Consider the following 17205-nt stretch of genomic DNA (forward strand, 5'->3'; position numbering starts at 1 on the left):
TAAAATACCTCATTAAGGCTTACTTTCTTTTAGTTTTAAACAGTTTTTAATCAAAATATAATAGTGAAACTTTATCAAACTGTAGCAAGAAACTGTATTCTTAATATAAAGCAGAACTTTGAATTTTTGTGATTTGCCTTCCCTTGAGCTTGCCATTCTGCGCTGATTTCTCTTTTAACTAGAACCCTGTGAGAATACAGACAAAGAAGAAACTCAAAGGACAATATTACACATGATGCTTACTTGTTAACACAGTGATTGATCTGGATGGCTTGGTAACCGCATGTCCATTTACCACTACCAGAGTGATTATATAATAAAGGCCATGATAATTGGCCTTAAAGATAACAGGAGGAGGCAAAGTGCTGTTGAATTGCTCAAATTCGAAGAAGTAATTTTTTGATTCACCAGTTATCTTCACAACATAGACAGATGATGGACTCGTGACATCTGAAGCTTCTAAAGAGACAATGATGCTATTATCATCTTGAACAGTTACATGAAGTGTTGTAGCGTTCTGTTTAAGGAAAGAGAAAACACGGAAATGGAGGTCAAATTCAGATCAGCAATAAAATTATACTGAGATAATTTTTCCAAAACGAATGTGGTCAGAATTACTTTGTAAAATAGAGTTACACCGTATACAGGGAAAGGCAGAAAGAGAGGTTAGCTCTCTTCTGTCTCATGATTTCTCAGGGTTTTACTTTGAGGATTCTTTTTCATTGAAAAGCTGCTTCCAGTTCATGGGTTGTGTTATGTAATAAACACAAGATACACATCATGGAAATGAGTAAATAATAAATGAATAAAATCATCGTGGCATTCAAATTCCAGAGAGGCCCTTGTTCTCGGCTCTGCTGGAGGAGATCTAGTTTCCTTTGGAGGGGGAAATGCTGTGGCAGTCCTAGGAGCATTCTAGAAGAATGTCTCAAGGCAGCAAACTCCTCCCTCCCTTCTCGCCTGTCAGCTCTAAATAATAAAAGCCAGCACTAAGACACCTGTGGTAATCCTCCTCATTAAAGGTTAGCCAGGCCTTAAAATAGAAGCTAAGATGCTCTTTGAAGAAGAGACCAGACTGAGGATCCACAGCATATATGGGAATGTCAGCAGGTAGAGGAGTGAAAGCTTCGCTTCAAGTCTCCAAGTAAATATTTATGGACAGCATTTGGAAAAGCATTTGTGTAGTTGGTTTAACTATTTCTTCCGGATTTTTCCCCTACACTCCACAGGCAGGACCAGTCCTTCTGCTCTATGGTCTCGAGCAAGACTCATATATTTTGTACCGCTTGGCTGCTTTGTTTTGAATTTATCTTCTGGGTATGCAGTAGCCTGAGCTCTGAACCTCTTAGACTTCTATGAATGTGGGACAGAAAAATTGCTGAAACTTGTTAAGGACTTACACGGACCAGATGCTAACTAAGCCAGGCAGTCCATAAACATGGTCATCCCATTAAGTATTCAAATAGCCTCATAAGATGCCATTATTGCCCTGACTGGTTTGGCTCAGTGGATAGAGCGTTGGCCTGCGGACTCAAGGGTCCCAGGTTCAATTCCAGTCAAGGGCATGTACCTTGGTTGCGGGCACATCCCCAGTGGGGAGTGTGCAGGAGGCAGCTGATTGATGTTTCTCTCTCATCGATGTTTCTAACTCTCTATCTCTCTCCTTTCCTCTCTGTAAAAAATCAATAAAACATATTTTTTTAAAAAAGATGCCATTATTATTATTATTATTATTATTATTATTATTAGCTCATAGTGGAGGAAACTGAGGCTCAGAAAGATTAAGTCACTCGACCAAGGTCACACTTCTTGTTTGAGCTCTTAACCACTGATTTACACGAATCAAAATTGAGTTCCATTATTGTTCCACATACATGTTTGCCTTCCCCTTTTGACACATTGAGTTTGACACACAGTTTACACTGATAAATGTTAGTTAAATGAATGGGGAAAATTGCTAATTGCATTAACTATAGGTGGGCATTTGCCTCTTAGAATTCATCTACTTATTAATTTTGGTACCACACATATAGTCAGAAGACACATCAAGTGTACAGTACCTATCAGTACCATAAAAGAGACTATATAGACCTAAACAATGTATGACTATTTTTCTCCTTGTTCACTTTTTTAGAAATCTAGTTCTTTTTTTTCTTTATTGATTAAGGTATTACATATGTGTCCTTATCGCCCCATTGCCCCCCCAACCCCCCCACTTATGCCCTCACCCCCCTGTTGTCTGTGTCCATTGGTTAGGCTTATATGCATGCATACAAGTCTTTGGTTGATCTCTCCTCCTTACCCCAACCCTCCCCTACCTAGAAATCTAGTTCTTACACGTCCTAGTACTTTAATGAGTATCTTGCTATGAACAGTTTGATTCTATGTCAACATTTAATAGACTTAATTGTGTTCATGATAGTCTAAGCACCCTAGACCCTAAGTCCTCTAAGGGCAGGGACTGTAATCTTAGTTCTAGCTGTATATCCAGCTCCAGGACCCACTGGGATTGCCCCCACTGCTGACAACGTGCATCCCACACGCATGTGCAGCCAACCAGCGAGCCAGACTTGCAGTCATCCCCTGGCATGTGCGAGGTGCTTTGTGACCTGGGTAATCCTTAACATTTTTTAATGTCCCTTTATCTACACATGGTCTCATCTTCAGACATATGGGTAGGTTTTTAATATTGAGTTCTGTACTTGTTGGGGGAGGTCATGGAGAGGATGTGACCTCTGGTTGACCCGAGAGCGGGACCCCTCTCCATCCCCTCCCCTTTCCTTGGAATGTGCATTCAGCTTATCTTTCGGTTCCCAGAAGCTGCCCCATGCTTACAGCACTGAGACAGAAATGTGGTGTTGAGACCATCTTAATGGTATATATGACTGACCCCACTGAAGGCCTCTTGTGTTCAGTATGACTGAACCCCTTTAAGGACTCCATGTAAATCTTTAGGATTTGGTGGGCTGTGTGAAGATCTACTCATCTTGTGTGGTCTAAGACTGGTTGCTTTTGAAACCTGTCACTCACCAATCTGGGTAGTCTGCCTTTCTTCCATTTCTTCCTGCCCTCCCTGAATAGGGCTGGTTTCCGATCACACCTGGGAGGTTCCTGACCAGTTTGCAAACCAAGAGTATTTTGGGGCCAAATATAAAATGCAGCCCCGTCTATACAGACATGCACTGCACGATGATGTTTTGGTCAACAACAGACCAAGTATCTGATGGTGGTCCCATCTATAATAATAAAAGAGTAATATGCTAATTAGACAGGACATCCTTCCAGACGTCCTTCTGGATGACCTTCTAGACAAAGCCGGGCTCTGAGGGAAGCCTGGGTCCCGGGTGCCAGAGGGAAGCTGGTGCCAGCAGCTGGGGGAAGGAAGACCTACTCTTGCACGAATTTTGTGCATCGGGCCTCTAGTAAGATTATAATGGAGTTGAAAAACTACTGTCTAGTGTAGGCTGTAGTTGTGTCGTGGTAGCCTTTGTAACATTGTAAGGCCTCAACATACTACTTTTATGCAGTAGTGGTGTAAACACACCTACTACTGCATAAAAGTACAGCACACACAATTATGTACAGTACATAAAACTTGATCATGATAATTAACAACAATGTTGCTGATTTATGTATATACTATAGTCTACATTTTATCATTATTTTAGGGTGTACGCTTCCTTTTTTAAATATTTTTTTTATATATTTTAGAAAGGAAGGGAGAGGAGGAGAGAGGTGGAAACATCAATGATGAGAGAGAATCATTGATTGGCTGCCTCCTGCACATGCCACACTGGGGATCAGGCTCGAAACCTGGGCATGTGCCCTGACTGGGAATCAAACCGTGACCTCCTGGTTCATAGGTTGATGCTCAATCACTGAGCCATGCCGGCTGGAATAGGGTGTACTCTTCCTACTTATAAAAACGTTTGCTATAGAACAGTATGCTGTGTAACACCAGCAGCAGCCTCACGCACTGTGCTTGATTTACTCTGGTATTGTTTTGTACAGTAACATGCTGTACAGGCGTGTAGCCCAGGAGCATAGGTTGTACCACATAGGCTAGGTGTGCAATAGGCGCTAGACCATTGAAAACTGTAGGAGGGCACTCTGATGTTTGGCTAGCAACAAAATTGCCTAATGACAATTATTTCTTCTGGTCGTTAAGTGATGGGTGGCTCGCTGGCCAGTGGTCTGGGTGGACTGAGAGGCTAAACCAAGCACTGAATATACAAGAACACTGAAGTCTGGCCTTTATTCATCATTTATTATAGGAGTTGATTAGCTCAGAAAACAATAAGTTTACAAGCATCATATTCATATTTATTAAGAACTTTTCACTCCAAAGAGAATATCATACCCAGACTCAGAGGAGGCGCAGTGCTGAAGTGAAATACTCAGGTGCGGAGTGTGCGCGCGGAGCGGGCTGGCGGCGGAGGGCACGGTTGTTGTTTTCAATCGGGAGGGAGTTTCAGACTCTGAGCTCCAGATCCTGGCAAGTCTCTGGGGACCGAGACTCAAACGGGAGAAACGGGACTGTCTGGCTTCGGTCGGAACTCGAAGGCAGCTTTCTCTCCGAGGTTTGCAGCCATTGCTGGGGCTCTGAGAGGCAGAGCCCCTGGGGAAGGAACTGAGAGTCGCCATAACTGCTTGTTCCGCCCGCCCTGTAGATCCCCGGGGACCCGCCCCGCCCAAGCCCTGCACAGCACCATTTGCCGGATAGCCTCAGGCAAACGCTAGATTAGCACCGCCCTAGAGATCCAGCACAGAAGCCCTCCCACTACAGACACAGCAGACTATCATAGCCAGTTAGCCTGGAGGTCAAATCACCCCGGTATTGCCGACATCAATCAAGGCTTAAAGGCAACAAGACTGCGGACAAAGACCACTAGGGGGTGCACCAAGAAAGCATAAAAAATGCGGAGACAAAGAAACAGGACAAAACTGTCAATGGAGGATATTGAGTTCAGAACCACACTTTTAAGGTCTCTTAAGAACTGTCTAGAAGCTGCCGATAAACTTAGTAAGGCCCTCGAAAAGACTGGTCAGACCGCTGATAAATGTAGTGAGATCCTCAAGAAATCTAATGAGACCCTCGATGTTGTGATAAAGAACCAACTAGAAATTAAGCATACACTGACTGAAATAAAGAATATTATACAGACACCCAACAGCAGGCCAGAGGAGCACAAGAATCAAGTCAAAGATTCGAAATGCGAAGAAGCAAAAAACACCCAACTGGAAAAGCAAAATGAAAAAAGAATCCGAAAATATGAAGATAGTGTAAGGAGCCTCTGGGACAGCTTCAAGCGCACCAACATCAGAATTATAGGGGTGCCAGAGGATGAGAGAGAGCAAGATATTGAAAACCTATTTAAAGAAATAATGACAGAAAACTTCCCCCACCTGGTGAAAGAAATAGACCTACAGGTCCAGGAAGCGCAGAGAACCCCAAACAAAAGGAATCCAAAGAGGACCACACCAAGACACATCATAATTAAAATGCCAAGAGCAAAAGACAAAGAGAGAATCTTAAAAGCAGCAAGAGAAAGAAACCCAGTTACCTACAAGGGAATACCCATACGACTGTCAGCTGATTTCTCAACAGAAACTTTGCAGGCCAGAAGGGAATGGCAAGAAATATTCAAAGTGATGAATACCAAGAACCTACAACCAAGATTACTTTATCCAGCAAAGCTATCATTCAGAACGGAAGGTCAGATAAAGAGCTTCACAGATAAGGAAAAGCTAAAGGAGTTCATCACCACCAAACCAGTATTATATGAAATGCTGAAAGGTATCCTTTAAGAAGAGGAAGAAGAAAAAAAAAAGGTAAAGATACAAATTATGAACAACAAATATGCATCTATCAACAAGTGAATCTAAGAATCAAGTGAATAAATAATCTGGTGATCATAATAGAATCAGGGACATAGAAAGGGAATGGACTGACTGTTCCTGGGGGGGAAAGGGGTGTGGGAGATGCGGGAAGAGACTGGACAAAAATCGTGCACCTATGGAAGAGGACAGTGGGTGGGGAGTGAGGGTGGAGGGTGGGGCGGGAACTGGGAGGAGGGGAGTTATGGGGGGGAAAAAAAAGAGGAACAAATGTAATAATCTGAACAATAAAGATTTAATTAAAAAAAAAAAAAGAAAAAAAAAAAAAAAGAACTTTTCACTCCATATTTTAACAGCCAATATCTGAAAGAATATTTATGGTGATAGAAAGAATAGATTCAATTTTGTAAAGTGTTTAAGAAATATATGCCTAACGTGTCCTGATGCTTTGTAGATAGTGAATCTTCCAGGGAAAGGAGCCAATCTTCCCAAATCAAAGGACAGCTTGGAGATGATTGTTATCAGCCGTGAAAATCAGCATTGGCCCCTGGCTCCCAGGTTGCTAAAAATAAATCAGGTGGGCTAATCAGATTCAGCCAGTGGCACTAATGAGAAGAAGACAGCAGGCCAAGTGTGATCTAGGCAGTGGGCCTAAAAGAAATGTCATCATGCTATTCTTCTCTGGCCTCTTTGCTTCAGCTTTTTCTAGAATCTATATTTAGGAGAAAATTCTGAATATATGCTGCAGGCATGTGATCCCTGATGAGATGTAGAGCAAGAAGGAAGAGTTAAAAGTAACAGAAATGGATCTGACAAAATTAGGCAAGGCCAACACTGATTTATTTGTTGAATTAAAAAAATATTTAAAACTTTTTTTCCCCCTGAGACTGGGTAATAGTGTTATTGCTTGGACTCTACAGTGAAAATAGTTCCACTAAAATTTCCTTTGAATAACAAACTTTAATATAGAAATTTCTCCGGTCCAACACCCCTCATTTCACACTTGAGAGGACAGTAGTGCAAATCAATGTCAGGACAAGGTCTGGGATCCACATGTCATTCGTACGACTCTTTCCTGAACTGTTTGAGGCAGTGAGAAGGGCCTGGGTGCTTGGCTGCAGTGAAGGAGGAGGAGCCAGGAGCTTGCTACCTGTTCCATAGCCTGGAGGCTACAGAACCTACTGAGACAGAGTGGGAAGCACTTAAGAGGAGAAAAATGCAGGATGAGTCTTTAGGGTTTGGGACAAGGAAGAGGACAGGCCACAGACACATACCAGTCAGAAATCCCAGGAAGTCCTCCAACATCCCTGACAAATGTAATGACTATTATCTATTGACTAGAGGCCTAGTGCACGGAATTCGTGCATAGGTAGGGTCCCTAGCAGCTGCCGGCTGCCAGCCAGGGCCTTCTCCAGCTGCCGGCTGCTGGCTGCTGGCTGGGGCCTTCCTTCATTCCGTGCCACCCCTGGTGGTCAGAGAGCATCATAGGGAGTGACTGAACTTCCGGTTGGTTGAACTCCCGAGGGGACACTTTGCATATTAGGCTTTTTTAATATATATAGGTAACCTAATCTGGACCAGGCTTTGCACTGGAAATTTTATGTGTGTTTTTTTCTTTTATTCCTTATAATAGTCCTCAGACATAAGTGTTACTCTCCCCATTTTATTCAGAGAGGTTAAACAATGGGCTTAAGAGCACAGCAGTAAACTTGGCATTAGAGAGCCTGAGTGTCTATTTCTTTTCTGCAATTACATATTACCTGTGAGTGCTTGGGGAAGCCCAAGGACCTCCTAACTTCATCTTCTTAATTTATGAAAGAGTGGTCATTCCTATAACTCATGGGATTTTTATAAAGATTAAATGGCTTTTATAAAAATGATAACAGTATGAACTCAATACATATTAGTTGTATTTCAAAGGTGATTGTTTTAGTTAAGTCTCAAATCACTCACTTTAATTATAGAGGTTGTATACACTTTTATTGTACTAACTTCAAAACACTACAAAATTCTTAATTATGTCCACTGGATATTTTATTCACACAACATTGGAGAGCTATCCATTCGTTAATTCAACTAGGAACCAACATTAGCTAAGTGCTAATTAGTGGGAAGGAGCTTTCTCCTCTAGTTTCAAGTATGTATGGATGCCAAGCTGGAGACACCAGTATCTATTATTTCTGTCTCGTGAAGATCAGCTGCTGGAGGGAGAGGTCCTGATCTCCATCATCCTAAGGCCCAGCCACTGTGCAGTGTGGGGACATGAGTGAATAAATCTTGGTTTATGGTTTAAGTTTTTGAAGCTGGACTTTCATACTCACAGCCAAAGATGCTGGTCAGTACAAGAGAATTTTTCAGTGCTGTAGACATAAAGGGAAGGAAGCAATTAATTCTGCTTCTGCAGTTGGGTCTGAGGGAAGGCTTCTGAGTGGAAGTAATGCTTGAAAAATACTCAGGAGTTTCCCAGAGGAACAAAGATGAGGACAGTAATCTGGAGAAGGGGGAAGAGATCCCACAGTCCGCCGGAGTGGCTGGATAGTGGTAGGATGCTCAGAGGAAAGGGTTGATAGCCCCCTCCATGATGTGCCTAGTTAAGGAATTTGGATATTGTTTAGGCCAAAAGAAATCATGAATTGTTTCAAAGCAGGAAAGTGACATAATTAGCTAGATCACAGTTTAGAAAGAACAATATAGTTAGGAGTATGGACCAGTAGAGCTAGGAATTGGTGGGCTGGGCCCATCCAAGGCCAGGAGACAGTAAGGAGGCCTTGGAACAGTTCAGGTGAGACATCATGAGAGCCTGAGCAAGTGCTGGGTGCACCCAACCTGCCTGCGTGACGTGCTTCTAGAACAGCGGTTCTCAACCTGTGGGTTGCGACCCCTTTGGGGGTCGAAAGACCCTTTCACAGGGGTCGCCTAAATACATCCTGCATATCAGATATTTACATTATGATTTATAACAGTAGCAAAATTACAGTTATGAAGTAGCAACGAAAATAATTTTATGGTTGGTGGTCACCACAGCATGAGGAACTGTATTAAAGGGTCATGGCATTAGGAAGGTTGAGAACCACTGCTCTAGAACCTTACCAGTGCTCCAGCTGGCAACCCAATCAATGATTAGACTTATTAGAGGGCATTTCAGAAGGAACACTTAGAAAATTCTGTTGTGCTAAGGTTACCACATAAGATGTAATGGGATGCTCAATTTTTTTAAATGGTAATATTAACGATGTCCGGTGCTTACATAGCACTACAGATAGCCATGATCCTCTGCAGACGTTATGTAATTCACCCACTTAACCTCCTGTCTCTCTCCCAGGAAACCTTTTGCAGCAAGATATTCGTTCTTTTCAGTTCCTTCAGGAAGAGCCAAGTCCCAGAGCTGCCCTGTCAGGGCAGGGTTCCTCCTGGCACTTTCTTAGAATTATTCACAGCCCCTTTCAAAGATTGTCAGAGCAGAATTTGGATGCGGATCTCGAAGGCTAAAAATGGCTCCCTGAATCTTCCGTTTTATATGCAATTGTTCTTCAGATATGTTTTGAGCAACAGCTGTGCATCAGGGAACTTTGCAGGACACTGGGGATGCAATTCTGTTTGGAAGTAAAGAGAAAGACAGGTCTAATGCAACTTTGTCCTTTCTAGAATTGTATCTGATCAATAATAATAAGGATGATGATAAGTGTGATGATATAATAAAGATCATTAACTTATGTGGTGTTATTATGTGCTGCCAGGAACTGCTGGGTACCTCATACACCACGCCATTGATAAATGCTTGCTAAATAAATATGTTCACAGTCTGCAGTGTAATGCCAGACTCCTGTATACGTGTCCTAAGTGTATCTTTTCAGGGAGAGCATGTCAGTTCTCTCCCTTTGCCTGAGTCCACATTCATGCCAGCTCTGCCTTTCATGTTTGATGTGCTCAGATACATTCATTTCTGTCTTAACAGTTTCGTAATGCAGAGCCCTCATCTCTTATGCCTCTCGTTTGGTAAAAGGGTCCGAACTCACATGTCTGGCAGGTGATGTAAATGTGAGAAGCAGTCAAGTTTGAGAGGATTGAATAATGGAATAGTTAGCAAATGGGAGGTAGCTGCATTGTCTAAAAGCCTCGTTAAAAAGCTCAGTTACAACAAAATAAAGCTATATTGGCCAAAGAAAAAACACATTTACGGGCAAGCCTCAGCCCATAGGCTGTTACATTACAACCTTTGAATTTTTTGCATTGTCATTTCCTTGATCAAATAGCTCATCTTAAGACTTTCAGCTTCCTACTCTTTTGTTCTGCCCAGCCAGAGTGCAGAATGATAACTAATATCTGTTACTCATGCAGCATTAATTTAGAGTAAATACAAAGGATGTTTCCTTATCAAGTTGCTATATGTGTGTGTAAAATGTATATATATATATATATATATATATATATATATATATATATATATAATGGGAGTCAGTCCCAGATCCTGGCTGCCCAAGGTGGAAGTCAATCCTGGTTCCTGATGGCCCGCGGCGGGAGTCTGTCCTGGGTCATGGTGCAGTTGTGGGAGGGAGCTGTGAGCCCTGGCCTCCTGCGGTGCGGTGGTGGGAGGGAGCTGTGGGAACAGGGCCATGCTGCCATAGGACTGGCCTTTTGGTTTCTTCCCCAGCCCACAGGCTCTGGGGAACCAGAGCTATGCTGTGATCTGGGAATCTTGGTCCCTCCCCCGCCTGCAGGCTCTGGGGAACCAGAGCCATACTACGATGGAACTGGATCCTACCTGAGGGGTCCCAGATTGTGAGAGCGTGCAGGCTGGGCTGAGAGACACCTTCTGAGTGCACGAATTTTCATGCACTGGGCCTCTAGTTTATAATAATAAAAGCATAATATGCTAATTAGACCAGACGACCTTCCGGATAAAGCCAGGGCTGCGAGGGAAGCCCAGGTCCCGGGTGCCAGAGGGAAGCTGGTACTGGCAGCCGGGTAAAAGAAGGCCTACTCTTGCATGCATTTCATTTATTGGGCTTTTGGTTATTATATAAATATAAATATAAATATAAATATAAGCATATGTATTAATGCAGTAATTATGTTAGATTTCCAATATGGATTTGGGATGGAAGCTCTGCAGAACTCTTAATTCTGAAGATTAAACAAAATATGCTTGAGGAAAGACTTTAACCTGGCATTTTTAATTGAAAAGAAACTGTTGTGAGGAAAAAATGCGCCAAGAGATTGTGACATATAGGATGATAATATTAACTGTATGTAACATTTTATATTTCATAAAGCACTTTCAAATACATTTTTCTCATTTGATCCTTAAAACATTCTATTAAGTTATTATCTCACTTCACAGATGAAAACACCAAGGTACAAAGAAATTAAATGGGTTTCTCAAGGCTTCTCTATTATAACATGGGGGAGCTGGCACTCAAGGCAATTTTTCAGCTATTCATGTTATGACTCTATTACTCTGCAGTCCCCAGACTATAAGATCCTGGAGCCAAACTGATTTCCCAAATGATACCTTTCATATCTGTACTTAATTGTTGGTGAGCTCCCTCAGCACAAAGCATGACTTATTTCTCTAGGATATGGTTGATAGATGCTCAGAAAATGAGATATCAGGAAAAATATAAATTTGGAACTAGAAAGAAATTTTGGAGATAGTCAAACCTGGGTTCAAATTCCCCAGGTAGTCTCTAATTTTAATTTCCTTAGCCTCACTTACTTTAGATAAATTATGGAAATACTAAAGCCTATTATGGTGAGGTTTTTGTGGGGGAACAAACAAGATTATCTGTGTATATTTCCTAGCCCAATGTGTGGTACCTAGTAGATCCGCCAAAAAGAATAGCTAACTGTTGTTACCAAATTTATGACCTATGGTTTTCCATTTATTTTCTTTGGGACATATAAATACTAGAAATTGTATCTTTTTAGGTCACGAATGCCATTATTCATATATCATTCAATAACCATTCATTTATTCAGTAATCAGTATTACCCGCCCTGTTTGTGGCATTCTGAACAAGAGCAGCAGGCATTTCTTTTGCTGTTATGCCTGTGTGTATCATGCCTGTGCCATATGCCTGAGCTAACCTGTTTGATTAAAGGTTACCATGGGAACAATTTCTGGGACCGACTGTGCTGAGAAGTTCAGGGACCTGTGAAGCTGTGCCTGGCTGATGATTGACTTGGGAGGAGGAGGGCCCACCCTCCAGGAAAGCACAAAATACATTTGTTCTCCACAGTTCAATGGTCTGGCAAATTCCAAAAACATGCAACATTTTTCTGGCTTAATGTGTTATGAAAAATAGGGGTTCCTGACAGGTTAATTCTGCCTGTGGAACAAGTGCTATTTTCATAAAATGAAGCACTGACGAACATAATTTTGCCTGATTTTTTAAAAAAAATTCTCCATCCCTCTTTTCTATCCTTCGTAGTATTTATAGTTTTGCAGTATTTATAGCTTTGCAGTATTTATAGTTTTACTTCGGAAAGATGCTTGTAAAAATGTAGCTGTCCCACTTCTTGAAAGATACTGTGGAAGATGATGGTGCTAATCATTTATTTGAGAATGGATGAGTTCAGTCAAATTTCCCCACAGGCACAAAGTGTCTCTCCGACTGTGACACCAGTTAATTAAAAATCCTGATGAGAGCTGACAGAGAGTGCGGTCTCTTACCAACCATGCAGTTCTCAGCATATTGAGGCGTGTCCCCTGTGACCTTTTGTAAGCACTGAGCTTTCACTCCCCTTCTTGTTGAGTTGTTAACGTCATCAACAACAACACTGTCAGACCTTTAAAGCAAATAGCTTCTTGTATCCTCCACCATCACTGGAATTTGATGATTTCTCCTAGGAGGCTGATCCCTCCATGCCAGATAAATGAAAGCCCAGATGTTAAGGGAGATGAAGTGCAATATTTTACGTACAGGCTTTGCTCAAGAAGTTCTCAAAAATTGAGTGCCTACTGTGTGCCTGATGCTAAGGATATAATGGTTAAGAAAAGAAATTTGGTCCCTGTCCCAGTAATGTGGGTAGCCCACAAGAACAGAGAGGAAATGCACCATGATAAATGATTAAATAATAATGAGTGAAAAAAAGGCATTGTTAAGAAGTGCATGATGATAAAAGCAGGTCTAGCAGGAGGATCTAACCTAGAGGAAGAAAGAGACTACACAGGTAGCCTATAGGTGACAGTAAGAGCTGGCCTGGTGATAGGTTGGAGAAAGAATAGGATCTCTGAGGAACAGTGTATATGAAGACCTGGGGGGGGGGGGGGGGGGAAGAAAGCATAATGCATTTGAGAAACCAGAATAACCTCAGAATGGCCAATAGTGGAGATGAGATCATGGGATGCTTTGTAGAGCCTTCTAAAAAAGTTGAGGCTTATTGTTAATGGCTATGGGAAGCCACTTACGGGCTATTAAGCAGGGGAGTAAAATGATCAGATTTGCATTCTTTAATGGAAGAAACAATTATTATGTTAACTGTTGGCTCCCAAATTCCTACTGGGGAGAACTTTTGATGAAAAAATGCATGATAACGAACCACTTAGAATAGAAGTGAGTACTGACGGTGTGAGCAGAGGGATCAAGGCCAACAAAAACACACACAACCAAATTAGTTACAAATTAGTATTCAAGTTACAGAGAAAAATGTCTTTATTCCAGAAAGTAGGGGGGAGAGAGAAGAGGAAAGGGGCTAGAAAAGAACCTGGAGAGAAGAGCCAGCAAGATGGTGTGATGTCAGGATAGAGAAGGAACAGTCAGCTAATGGAAATATCCAGATGGTGAGGAGGTCAAAGAGCATTTAAAACTGGAAATGCCTAATGTTCCATTGGAAGTGCATTTTGAATAGCAAACGCTTCTCCACCTCCTTAAATCCCAGTCTGCACTAGTGTCTGCTACACTCACAAATGCTCTGTGTGAGTGGATCCCGTGTGAACTTTGCTGAAGCTGCTGAGATTCATACCCATGTGTTAGGGCACAGAAGCTATATTTGTGAGATTTGGAGCCTGAGGGAAGAGGAAATTGTGAGAGTGAAAACCTCCCCAAGTTGACAAAAACCCCAAGGGTATTTGAACTTCCATTAGAGATGGAAAGGGATTTAAAACCCATTTTATTTAGGTCTCAAGGGAGCAGGAAAATCAAGAAGCTAGTTGGTGATGAGAGGCAGAAGTAGGTGTGATTGGAGTATGCTAAGAGAGAAATGATGGTGGCTAGGACCAGGTATCAGAAGAAATTTACAGGGTATAATCCTCAGAACTCAGTGAATTGAGATTTGATTGGTTGTGGTGTTGATTTTGTACATACACACTTACCATTCTCCTCCTCCACCTCCTCATCATCCTCATGATCATATACAGAAAAGGTGGCAGGTGAGCAGATATTAACAGGATAGGAATAGGGATGATGTGTATCATTAGTTTGTTCAGTTTGATATATAATGAGTATGAGATGCTTGTGAGATATCCAAGTGTAGATGCTAAGTAAGGTGATGAGTTATATGCATCCAGAATTCAGAAGGGTGGTCTGGACCTAATATTTGAAAGAGATTGACTCAGAGATGGTTAGCTGGAGCCCTGGGAAGTGAGGAGATACCAGTGTGGTAATATAATTGCTATTATCAATAGAATTTACTTGTATTAAAAATCTATTTTGTGTTAAAAACTTTTTGTCATTACTTCAATAAATCTTCTTAAAAACCCTCTAAAATAGATATTATTATTATTACTTGCATTTTCATTTTAGTAATTGAGCCTCAGAAAGATTAAGTAACACACCCAAGGTCACATAGCTTTTAAGTAGCTTTTAATTTTAACTCCAGTGAGTTAAAGCCATAATTCTCAGATTCCAAAGTTTGCATTCACATTGATGCTACTCTGCTCTAAAACCACCATGAACTGGGCTATTATTCTTTTGCAACCATGAGGCATGAATGTCACTTTAAGATCATTCGTCTTTATCACATGAGGAGTTACAGGACATTCTGGTATAATGGAAAGAACAGTGACTTAAAACAAATAGAGTTCCATCCCATACAGACTTCCACTTAGAGCCCTCTCTGGACCTCAGTTTCCTCATCTACAAAATCAAAAAGAATGTCTACCTCACAAGGGTGTTATGAGACTAAAATGAAAAAAAATGAAATTAAGATACATGACTTATGTTATGCCTTGCACATATTAAGCTTAATTTTGATGGTTTTAAAAAAGTGGAAATTGCATTTAATAATTTGGCTAAGGAAGCTCTTGTTTAGCTGCATTGCAAAACTTTCTGAATATCATAGGAAACCTAATAGACAAGAAAATAAATTTGATTTCATTTGTGTATGACCTCTCAACATCATAACAAATCTCTAAAACAATAATCATGCAATATTTTAATGTGCAGCCTTCAGGAATAGTGGTAGGTCTGATTTATTGTTACCTGAACTATTAGAAATGTAACTAAATTAGAAATATTATTTTTCATTGTCTTATTAAAATAATTTCTAAACTAGTCTAAGTCTTCTATTTCTCCCTGCTTTGAAATAATGAATTATGAAGAGTAACATAATTATGAGGGTATGGGATCTTGGTAAAGCAATAAAATTATGAAAATGGGATTATAAATAATAAGGAGCATAAAATTTAGGGTAAATTTTATTTGCTTATTAGATTATAGAACACACATAGGCAAGTTATTAGCATCTCTGAGATAGTTTTCTCATCTGTAAAACGAGGTCAATACATTTCCAACGATATTGGATATTTTTTGTAAACTACCTAGCACAGCTGGGTGCATTCTAAGTGCCCGATGAAAACACAGTTCCGATCATGTGAATGTACTGGGTGGGGGAGGGGAAGTCACTGAGGTTATTTTATTTATGCCAAATAAAAAACAGATTCTTTAGCTTGACACTCAAACCCCTCCTCAATCTGTCGCCAGTGACCATCCCCACTTATCTGCCACTACTTCTCTGTCAGGAACTCCATGAGCCCCACAAACTAGTCAAACTGCCCACTCCATATGCCCCAGCTCTTCCCTGCTCTGTGCTTCTATTTAAGTATTCCTTCTGCCTGAAATATCTCCTCCCCCATTTCAGATATCCAATTCTGCCTGTCACTGCATCTCTATCAAATGCCACCTCCTTTGAGAAGCCTGTATGACCACAGAAAGAACCAGTTTCCTATAGCCCCACAGCCCTCTGTCTAAATCTCTCCCAGGACACATCACTGCACGTGGGATCATACAAATCTAGCAATAGGCAGATTGCTCTTACACTAAGAGGTGGAAATAATTTTAAATAGCTCTTCACTCTTACCAAGCTCCTGCTTGCCTCACATTAAGTATTTATAACATCGACTTAAACCATTGGAAGTTAACATTTTGCATATGCACCTCCATTTCACAGTGTTAACTTTAAGTTGTCATCATTGCTTAATTTCCACAGCTTGAGTAATGTGTTCAGCCAGCACTGATGCCATTTTGAATTACAAGAAGGCTGGAACAACAATCTGATATTTATGTTTTATAAATGAAGCTCAAAAATATCTCTGTCTTTGGGAACAGCTGTAAAGGGACAGAATGCAATTTACTGCACCGAGTGAAAGGATGCCATTCTTTGGGAAAGGGTGGCATTTATAGAAATCAGGCTGTGGCATTCGGTAAGGAAGTATCACTACTTTTACTTGACATACTGCACTTACTGTTCATTGGCATTTCATCATTAAACATTTGCCTATTGCCCTGTGCAAGATATATTTTAAAAGGTGAAACAATAAAAATGTTTGCATCATTGAAATGAATTTAAGTGGTTCTTACCATTAGAAAATCTTGATGGTATAGACTCTAACTGTAGTGGTGAAAATTTTCCATAGGATTCTTTACATAAATGTTTAAATCTCTTTTCACACCTTTGCCTGTTATTTTAAGGTTTCTTTTCTTAAAGGCAGCAGCTGTTCTTGGTGGCCTGAAACAGGTACTTTATGAGGATTTGCAATAATCAACACTGTTGACATTGAATGATCTTTATTTATAAAGCTTTTATTCAAGTCCTAATAAAGACTTAATTAATTAGCATGCAGTGCTTTGCCAGTAACGGAGTGTGGAATTCTTATGACTTTAAAATCAATGTCAATGTGCTTTAAGTTCTGAATCATGCCTTTCCTATCTTGACTACCCTGAAATACAATACTTATAATCAACATTAATTGTCAACTTGCTAACTACTCTATTTCCATTTCCTCCTCCCTGAATAGGACTCCCCTTCTCCCTTCTTCTATACCTCTTCCCCCCCCCCCCCTTTGTATTGCTTCTCATAGTCTCCTTTGTGCTATGTTTAGTTAGTTTTGTTTATAGATTTCCTGGTAGATCTTAACCCCCTAAGCAC

General features: G+C 40.8%; 1 protein-coding gene and 1 long non-coding RNA gene across 3 annotated transcripts in view; one reads left to right on the forward strand and one right to left on the reverse strand.

Moving 5' to 3' along the window:
* The window catches only part of PTPRO (protein tyrosine phosphatase receptor type O), a 214382-nt gene that overhangs the window by 102341 nt on the left and 94836 nt on the right, over nt 1–17205 (reverse strand). For both annotated transcript variants that reach the window (XM_036300652.1, XM_036300653.1), the window contains exon 2: nt 244–517. In XM_036300652.1, coding sequence (XP_036156545.1) covers nt 244–517 — 274 coding nt within the window. The remainder of the gene's footprint in view (nt 1–243; nt 518–17205) is intronic.
* Nucleotides 1–17205, forward strand: part of LOC118651466 — a 67158-nt gene that overhangs the window by 5724 nt on the left and 44229 nt on the right. The window lies entirely within an intron of this gene.

The sequence above is a fragment of the Myotis myotis genome, unplaced genomic scaffold, assembly GCF_014108235.1.
Source record: "Myotis myotis isolate mMyoMyo1 unplaced genomic scaffold, mMyoMyo1.p scaffold_m19_p_3, whole genome shotgun sequence".
Classification (NCBI taxonomy): domain Eukaryota; kingdom Metazoa; phylum Chordata; class Mammalia; order Chiroptera; family Vespertilionidae; genus Myotis; species Myotis myotis.